This window comes from Gymnoscopelus braueri (genome assembly GCF_963280865.1).
Source record: "Gymnoscopelus braueri genome assembly, chromosome: 16".
Lineage (NCBI taxonomy): Eukaryota > Metazoa > Chordata > Actinopteri > Myctophiformes > Myctophidae > Gymnoscopelus > Gymnoscopelus braueri.
The window spans coordinates 43,888,253-43,898,252 of NC_137616.1; the positions used below are offsets into that span (position 1 = coordinate 43,888,253).

A 10,000-nucleotide genomic window follows, 5' to 3' on the forward strand; every position below is an offset into this window, starting at 1 on the left:
ATACACTTTTTGGGCAGAAAATAAAATATGTCAGCGAGACGGATTTTTTTTTTATTTACTCCACAGTGCCCTCTACAGATTTTGGTTAATGGTAAGTTCAATCCTCCAGATCTGTAGAGGGCACTGTGGAGTAAATAAAAATAATTTCGGTCTCGCTGACATATTTTATTTGCTGCCCAAAAAGTGTATTTTACAGAGTAGTTGGGGTGCTGAGAGGCTTCCCACCTCCAAGAATAGACTTTCAACAACACAAAACAGCCTTTGCTTTGGTGAGTAGCGAAATGGTTTTGTTTATTTTCACTACTCTTGAGCACTCGCAGGGCAGCGGAATTCCTTGTACAAGCGCAGAGCGAGGGGTCTTCCAGGGTGTTAGAGGGAACTCACTAACGCTCTGAACCAGGGCTATGCTGCTTCGTCCTCTATGCATGAACCCGAAGTTTACAAATTGTACTCTCACGGATGATCCGATCGTCTGATAAAAATATTAAGCATATGCCAAGTTAACTAAAGGTATATAAATGATGCTGAGCTAAACATGTTTCCTTAATTTTGAAGTTTTATAGTTAAACGTTATGATCTCACAAAGTGACAGCTGTTGCGCTCGCCATGTTTATGAATGGTTAAAAAATCATTTGAAACTAGCAGATATACAAGCTCACAACGCTTCACAAGCTTGTAGATCTGCTATTTTCAAAAGATTTTAATACATATTAAATTTGGGAAATGGGACATTCTGCATTCCTTTACTTTTGGTATTTTAAGTATATTTAATTTACTTGCATAATGGGGACACTTTAGTGTTTTATTTACCTTGCAGATATCACCTCACCGCTGTAATTTAATTCATAAATATATTATTCAAAAGTTGTATTTGGAGTGGACTGCTTCCGGACATCTGACAGTTGGCTCTGGTATTTTTATGATCCATTTCACTTTCGCAAAGGGTGTTTAAACTGCTGTGTAGCGTAGGACAGCACTACGTAGTTTACGTAGGCTTTACGTAGGCGTCGTCCAGGAGGTCTTCACGTGCATGCTGTCTCGCGAATGTAGTTTTAGCACACACGTAACGCCGTGCGATTGAGAACCTACGACGATGGTATCTCCTGAAGCCAGTTTAGATGGCACGTAGGGCGCACACAGCTGCTACTAACGAAGATAGTGCGTGGCGGGGTTGCTACTGCGCAGGTGCGTGGAGGCTCTTACGCAGCTTCTAGGCTACGCACGAAATCAAATTCGTTTGGGAAACCCGGCCATTTTCAAATAAAATCTTGCAGGGAAATTATAATAAGCAGATAATAAGCACACTATCCAAGTATAGAATGAATAAGCCTTTCCTTTATAACCACTTCAACCCTCTAGAGTTAGTTAGACTGGACCGGACCTGGTTTAGACCAGGTATGGGCTGTCGATTTAAAAAAAAATGTTCTTGTTGATTTGTTGTTATTTTCACAGTTTATTTATTTTGCTGTTGGTCAGTCATGGCTGTCAGTTCCCACCTGATGTTGTGTGGGAGTTCCCACTGCTCCAGACCGTACTGAATAACCGCTAGCTTGCATAGCGTCTTCAGACTAGGACTTAAGTCTAATATGTACAGGTCTTTGGTTGGGAAACGTCCTCCAAATTGGATGATCCGATCTCCCACCATGCAGCAACAGCACATAGAATACATCCCTGAACACAGGCCTTTCCCCCTGGGCTCAATCTTCTTCCAGGAGAAGGTCTGTGGATTTAATTTCCATATAATATCAGTGACATTCCGGATCCGGTTATGGTGGTTGTATCCGCCAAATATGTACAGCTCTCCTTTGTAGGCAAAGGCTGAATGACCCCAGCGTCTTTCTGGAATAATTTGTGCAGAAGGCGTGCTCAGCCAACAGTTTGTCTCAGTGTCAAACACTCTGATGTTGTAGACACCTCCCCCCGTGCCCCCAAATACAAACATCTTTTTCCCGATGATGGTGGCAGAGTGACACGCCGAAGCAGGTGGCAGACAGGTGGGAACTGACAGCCAAAACCAGACCATTCTGGTGGTGTCCAACTTGTAGATGTCATTGGTGCGTCCTTTCTGTGACCATCCTCCATGGATATACATGACCTTCCCCAAGACGCAGGCTGAGTGGTCGTACCTCGCCTCTGGAACAGTCCCAGATATCCCCGGCTTGAACCATCTGTGTGTGTCCACATCAAATGCATGAAGCGTATTGTTGTACATTTTGTATCTCTCCTTTCCTCCCCAGAGGTAGATGATATCTTCTATCAGTACAGCTGTGTGGCCACAGAGCAGGGAGCGAACATCATGGAGACGTTCTCCTCTTTCAGTTGTCACCAGTGGTAACTTCCTCCAGCATAAAGACACAGTGTTGAAGACGTACACATCAATCTGAGGATCACCGCCCCCTCCAAAGGAGTACAGCTCGTTTCCCACGGCAACAGCAGCATGGTGACTTGGTGCTTCATTGAGATGAACGGTCCAGTGCATCATTTCACAACCCAGCAACTTAAAATAGATTCATTCAGTCGTCTGTAAAAGAATGGAGTTCTACTGTGTGTGAGACCACTTATATAAGTACAGCAGCACAAACGTCATGAACGTTTGTCCAATCCATGAAGCCGATGCTCATCGTTCTCCCATATATGGTAAAGTGATCACCATAGCAACCGTAGAACTGCTGATCCGACTGACTTCCCACTCCCACACACAGAGATTTGTGTAATTTATAGAGATTTTGAAATATTTAAACTTAAATGTTATAACGGGAAGTTAAAGTTGGTCCTAATATGGAGTCATTCGTTATAGATGTCATACATCAGGGGTCTTCAACAGGGGGTCCGGGATCCCCAGGGGGTACGGGAACCCTAGGGGGTCCTCAGAGTTACTACAGGGGGTCCACCAAATCTTTGTGTGATATGATTTTCTTTTTTACATTAACCACTTGAACCCTAGCCTCGGAAACCCATGCCTTTTTTTTTGTTAAAAAAGAAAAAAGTCTGGGGGAACCATGCAGGAACGGTGGTCTCGGAGTGGGAGTGAACCTTGTTATCTCCTAACCAATCAGAGTGCAGAGGGGCGTCGCTCTAAATTTGGTGACGTCAGCGTGGTCCGTGCACAGGCCGGGGGGGGAGGGGAGGCGGGGACATAGATTGGTGAAGCAATAGGAAGCGGCGCTGGAATCCAACCGCCTGGGTTTGGATCCGCCCTTCAAGACCATCGATAGGGCTCGCTCTTTCAGGCTACTTGAACCCTAGCATCCCTATTCTGAGGGGAACGTTAGCCGAAAATAGCAGATCTACAAGTAGTTCGGCTATTTTTGGCAAAGAGGTATAGGTGTAGAGGGAAAAAAGAGCAGATCAAGTAAAAAAAAAATCTGAGACATAATTCTATACAATATAGAGGGGGGGTCCCTGCTTCATTTGTCTCTCAGCTAGGGGGTCCTTGGCCTGAAAACGTTAAAGACCCCTGTCATACATCATAGGTGTTACAGACTGGTTACATGAAGTTCAAGATTCTTTGTTTATTAGTGTCGTCTGGGTTTGATCTGAAAAGCAGTTTTGTAAGCTCCATTGGATCAAAGGGTGGAACAGCAGGGCATCAGTCATGGCATGGCGAGCGGGTCCCAGAGTGCAGGGCACGGACAGCAGTGACTTCCAGCACCGCCAGGCGGTCTCCACACGCTACCAGATGAGCAATCTGGGAACCCAGCGCCAAATGAAAAGGAAAAAACAGCGCCCTCTGCTGTTTTTGACTATCTCAGTTGGCTCTGGGAGGAAGGAAACGTAGCACCCTTGCGCAAGGAAACCGGGGTTTTGGTCTGCCCTCAGCGCATCACTTCCGGTGGTGCGACTATGTTTTCATTCCCACTAACAATATTTCTACACGGAACACTAACACTACTTCTCCCAGAGAACATGGATCGTTTTGGTTATAAGCCCACTTGTTTCTATGATGAAAGAGCAAGTTAAAATGTGAATATCTTTCCGTGGTTTTGTTTGCTCCGCGGACGCTATTGTTAAATTAGTTTCGGTTGGTTTCGAGAGGGGAAGGATCGACGGACACGTGAATCCCGCCCACTACATTTGATTGGGTAAAGCTTCCTGCTTCCTGCTTCCTGCTTCCTGATCTGAAGGCAGGGTATAATTTTACTGTGTCATTAAAGTGCTGTTTTTCTATTGGCACGTTTGACCCTCAAGGTTTCAGCCTCCAGGAAGAAACTCAAAATAGTCAGAGAAGACATAAAACACCATAAAAACACCACCAGGGGGCTTAATGAAGTTCTATCAAACTCATAGACACATGAAAAACAGAAAAAGTGCAAAACCATTGAAAAAAATCTTCCTCCTAGTATAACCATAATACCTGATGATCATGTTTTAGGGGGGGGGGAAATCACTGAAAATCACGGCACCCCGTCTTTAACTCATTCAGTGGCATTAAAAAAACATCGTCAAGTTGCCACAGTGCCAGCGATTTTTGAGTGTTTTCACTCACCTCTGAAAAATCATAGAATATTTTTCTTCACAGCAATCGACCCGCCGCCGTTCACGGTAAAAAACGCAGCGGGGTCTCATACACGCCAAATGTTTGCCTATTTTCACCGATTGCCCGTTTTCACCAAAAGTTGTCCTATTGACATGCTCACATGCTCAGAATTGAGATGCATGTGGTTAATTATGTGTATGTCTCTCTCTCTCTCTCTCTCTCTCTCTCTCTCTCTCTCTCTCTCTCTCTCTCTCTCTCTCTCTCTCTCTCTCTCTCTCTCTCTCTCTGTCTCTCTCTCCGACAGTATGCAGCGTGGTTGGTGTTATGGATGATATGGAATGTATTCATCATCTGTTTCTACCTGGAGGTTGGAGACCTGTCCAAAGTAAGTCTCTTTTATTCATGTCCTCACTACACCTACAGTACATGTCCCCATGTGTGTGTGTGTGTGTGTGTGTGTGTGTGTGCGTGCGTGCGTGCGTTGGTGCATGCGTGCGTGTGTTGGTGTGTGCGTGCGTGTGTTGGTGCATGCTTGCGTGTGTTGGCGTGCGTGGTGCGTGCATGTGTGGGGCAACACGTGGAAAGGAATGTTTCCGTGATCAATATTTCCGATAGCGTGGCTATGGCACTTATTTTTTCTATTTGTTGTTATATATTTATTTATTTTATTTTATTTTATTTAAGCAGCCTGAGAACACACTAAGATATGAAAAACAACAGTGTTTACTGATGCGTTGAAATAATGTTTAAAATTAGAGAATTTGACGGAGAAAAGTTGGCAACAAGGTCACAGACTCACAAGTTTTGGAAAAAGACCTCGTGTTGGAAGCAGACAGTCTCATGTCAGCCGAGAAGTGTGTGTTCCCAGCTCAAAGACACACTCACCTTGACCCAGTTACAGAGAGAGAGAAAGAGACAGACAGAGAGAGAAAGAGAGTGAGTGAGAGAGGGAGAGAGATACACCTTTTAACATAAAAATTGTTTCACTTGACTAACCATAATTTTTGATATCTAAGTGCATTTTGACATGGCTGTAATTACAATGCGACCAGTTCTAGAATGAGAATTCAACTAGAAAAAGTGCTCCTCGGCGCACAGGTCTCTGCCAGGTCAGGTAGGTGTGTAGCGATTTGTGTGATGTTTGGACAAAATCTGTAGGAGTAATATTAAAAGATTTTTTTTACATATGTTGGCCTCCTGGTGGCGCTATAAAAGGCAGATGTGAAGAAAAAAAATCCTTTAGCCTCTAGGGAGTGCGCATACAAAGTGTTACACAGACCGGTGCAGTTAAACACAAATCGGCCTGTTATAGCGCCACCTTGAGGCTGATATGAAACATTTCAAGTTTCAGTTCATTTCTTCCTCTGCCTAGTGGGAATGTGTGTGCAAAATTTCACGGGGAAATCGCACGCTGTGTTCCTGATTTGAGGCATTTTGTTAAAAACTGAGCACTCATGCAAACTTTGGAAGCAGGATGGAATATGAAAAATCTGAAGGACCCGTTTTGTTTAATGACTATAAACATGTTCTGTTTTGTCCAAGCGTGATGTTTGGACAAGATCCAGGTAGTACTGTCAAAAAATTAGTTTTGCAAAAAGCGGCCTCCTGGTGGCACTATAACAGACCCATGTGAAAAATCTGCGCCAGAGGTTCTGCTCTGGCATCCAGGGAGTGTGTGTGCACAGCTTCACTGAGCTCAAGCCTACGGTGCCGGAGATTAGTAGCCTGGGATCCAGCCTGCTTCGCTACGTTCGGCGGACTTTATTTTCTCTCTTCGCTTCTCAGTCTGGAAAGCCTCCCATTGGAAGGTTTTGCAGAACTACACTGGAACTACATATGTTACGTTGGGCAGCGTCGTTGCTGATTGGATGTTGTTCAAACGAATGACGAATCACAACGATCACACAGTTTTTTTGGTCCCGCCCCGCACCACAGACCAATCAGAAGCCCCAGGTTCGATTCGAAGCTTTTGGCATGTCCCGCCTCCCTTAGAGATAGGAGGCTTTCTAGACTGAGAAGCGAAGAGAGAAAAAAAAGTCCGCCGAACGTAGCGAAGCAGGCTGGATACCAGGCTAGGAGATTAGCTGATCACAGACGGACACACACACGGACACACACACGGACACACACACACACACAGAAGGACGGACATGGTGCAAAACATAGTCTCGGCCATGCCTTCGGCCTGGCGGTTGAACTGACTGGTTCAAATTCCTATGTTCTGATATGTGTGCTTGTGTGGTGTGACTGTGACTCTGATGCAAGGCTTTGTAATGACCTTGACCTTGCATTTCAGCAGGTGATCAGTTGTGTTTGACATAATGATGCCAATGGCTGTTCTCCAAAGAAAACCATTGGTTCCCAAACCATAACTTTGTTTGGGAACTTTGTCACCTCCCTGGGATCCAAACTTACAAGAAATAGATTCTGAATGAATACTATTTAGATCTGCTATTCTCACTATTATTTTTTTTATGGATAATTGTATGGATAATTTCTTTTCTGAAATTCATTTCATAGATTTTTTTTATTAATAATGAAGATTTTAGTTATTTTAGGAAATGCAAAACATTATAATAAAATGTTCCTATTTTTCATATTTCCTCATCGATTTTTTTAAATCAGCAGATCTACAAGCTCACAACGCGTCGTCTTTTTTCAAATTTGTGTGTGGTTCAATGTTTCAAAGTGGTTCAACTGATTTAACTACAGCTAAATGATTGGTAACTCTGAGAGTGTACAAATGGAACCAAATGGACCCTTATGGGTCCATTTGGTTCCATTTGTACACCCTCAGAGTTATTGGGGGGGGGGGGGGGGTCATGGCCTAATGCATAGTAACCTGAGGGTCCTTGACATGAAAAAGTTTGACAACCACTGGTCTATATAAGGGGCCGTGTGCCCTTTTGGCCAAAGTATCTTCACGATGGCGTCCCTATATGTCATTATCAGCATGGCAATGGTGACGTGTTGTGAGCTTGTGTATTTGCTATTTTTGCAACAAAAAATATATGGGGCTTAATTAGTTAATGCACTAACTGGCGGTGCCACCAGGCACCTCAATTAACAACATCTTTCATTGAGATTATGGATAGTCCGAATGAATGGTGGAGCTATCTTTAGTCTGATTTATGGCAAGTTATAATTCTAAAGGGCCATATCTTGGAATTCATGCTTCAGATATAGTCAATATTGTAGATATCATTAATTAGGACGTTCCATACTTAATGGCAGAAGGCTTTGGGGTCAAAACGTAATTAGACATATCTTTAATTAGCATTTTGTCTCGTCCCGAGTGTGATTAGAGATAACGTAAATTAGTCCTAACGTCCATAAACGAATTACAGTTATCTGTCATGTGAATCGGGACGCACTAATAACTTTTCCTCTTTCTGTCTTTTTTTCTTTACTTTTTACTTACACAAACACTGTTTTGTGTACAAGAACACTTTGGTCTATATATAAATCTGTTTCTGTCTCTCTGTCTGTCTGTCTGTCTGTCTGTCTGTCTGTCTGTCTGTCTGTCTGTCTGTCTGTCTGTCTGTCGGTCGGTCGGTCGGCGGTCGGTCGGTCGGTCTGTCTGTCTGTCTGTCTGTCTGTCTGTCTGTCTGTCTGTCTGTCTGTCTGTCTGTCTGTCTGTCTGTCTGTCTGTCTGTCTGTCTGTCTGTCTGTCTGTCTGTCTGTCTGTCTGTCTGTCTGTCTGTCTGTCTGTCTGTCTGTCTGTCTGTCTGTCTGTCTGTCTGTCTGTCTGTCTGTCTGTCTGTCTGTCTGTCTGTCTGTCTGTCTGTCTGTCTGTCTGTCTGTCTGTCTGTCTGTCTGTCTGTCTGTCTGTCTGTCTGTCTGTCTGTCTGTCTGTCTGTCTGTCTGTCTGTCTGTCTGTCTGTCTGTCTGTCCGTCCGTCCGTCCGTCCGTCCGTCCGTCCGTCCGTCCGTCCGTCCGTCCGTCCGTCCGTCCCGTCCGTCCGTCCGTCCGTCCGTCCGTCCGTCCGTCCGTCCGTCCGTCCGTCCGTCCGTCCGTCCGTCCGTCCGTCCGTCCGTCCGTCCGTCCGTCCGTCCGTCCGTCCGTCCGTCCGTCCGTCCGTCCGTCCGTCCGTCCGTCCGTCCGTCCGTCCGTCCGTCCGTCCGTCCGTCCGTCCGTCCGTCCGTTCCGTCCGTCCGTCCGTCCGTCCGTCCGTCCGTCCGTCCGTCCGTCCGTCCGTCCGTCCGTCCGTCCGTCCGTCCGTCCGTCCGTCCGTCCGTCCGTCCGTCCGTCCGTCCGTCCGTCCGTCCGTCCGTCCGTCCGTCCGTCCGTCCGTCCGTCCGTCCGTCCGTCCGTCCGTCCGTCCGTCCGTCCGTCCGTCCGTCCGTCCGTCCGTCCGTCCGTCCGTCCGTCCGTCCGTCCGTCCGTCCGTCCGTCCGTCCGTCCGTCCGTCCGTCCGTCCGTCCGTCCGTCCGTCCGTCCGTCCGTCCGTCCGTCCGTCCGTCCGTCCGTCCGTCCGTCCGTCGTCCGTCCGTCCGTCCGTCCGTCCGTCCGTCCGTCCGTCCGTCCGTCCGTCCGTCGTCCGTCCGTCCGTCCCGTCCCTCCCTCCCTCCCTCCCTCCCTCCCTCCCGTGGGGACACGGGTCGGCTTAGTGCCAACTCAAAACAACCTGAACTGGTAATAGTGGACACGTAATCCTATTTATTTTTTACGGGCTAGCGAGGTGGCTAGCAGACAGCTGTTTTCTATGATAGTTCGCAGAGTAATACGCTGAAAAGTTCAGGGCCAGCTGTGCTACTGTTCATAGAGAACCAAAGTCTGGCATCACTGAAAACAAGAAAAGGATGATTTGTCTTCACAAATCATCCTTCTAACCACAGCCAGTGTACAGCTGTTTGTGGTTAGGTTTTTGTTTGTTTTAAGCGGTGAGTCACACAAAAACATTTGGAATTACTATTGCTATTTCACCTTTCATCCTCAGAAGTTTTTAAATGATAGCTTACACAAAATCAAGAAAAAACACGCACACGCCTAATGACAATTTCAGAACCATGGATAGCTCAGGTCAGGGTGTGTTCAGAACCATGGATAGCTCAGGTCAGGGTGTGTTCAGAACCATGGATAGCTCAGGTCAGGGTGTGTTCAGCACCATGGATAGCTCAGGTCAGGGTGTGTTCAGCACCATGGATAGCTCAGGTCAGGGTGTGTTCAGCACCATGGATAGCGCAGGTCAGGGTGTGTTCAGCACCATGGATAGGTCCGGTCAGGGTGTGTTCAGAACCATGGATAGGTCCGGTCAGGGTGTGTACAAAATATGTTCAGATGGGGCTCTGAGGACAAATACATACTCATTTGGGGGTCCTTGACATGAAAATGTTTGAGAGACACTGGTTTAAAACAAGACCAAAAAACTGCCATTTTTTTTTTTACAAGCAACTTAACTCTTAACTTTGACTGCCACGAAATAAATAGACAGATATATCTGTGTCTCTCTCTCCCTCCCTCTCCATCTCTCTCTCTCTCTCTCTCTCTCTCTCTCTCTCTCTCTCTGTGTCTCTCTCTCCC

At 46.2% G+C, this 10,000-nt stretch overlaps 1 protein-coding gene across 2 annotated transcripts in view; it reads left to right on the forward strand.

Moving 5' to 3' along the window:
- nkain2 (sodium/potassium transporting ATPase interacting 2) overlaps positions 1 to 10,000 on the forward strand; it is a gene marked incomplete at its 3' end in the record, with an annotated part of 136,322 nt that overhangs the window by 86,964 nt on the left and 39,358 nt on the right. For both annotated transcript variants that reach the window (XM_080453034.1, XM_080453035.1), the window contains exon 3: positions 4,782 to 4,862. In XM_080453034.1, the coding sequence (XP_080309160.1) occupies positions 4,782 to 4,862 (81 nt within the window). The remainder of the gene's footprint in view (positions 1 to 4,781; positions 4,863 to 10,000) is intronic.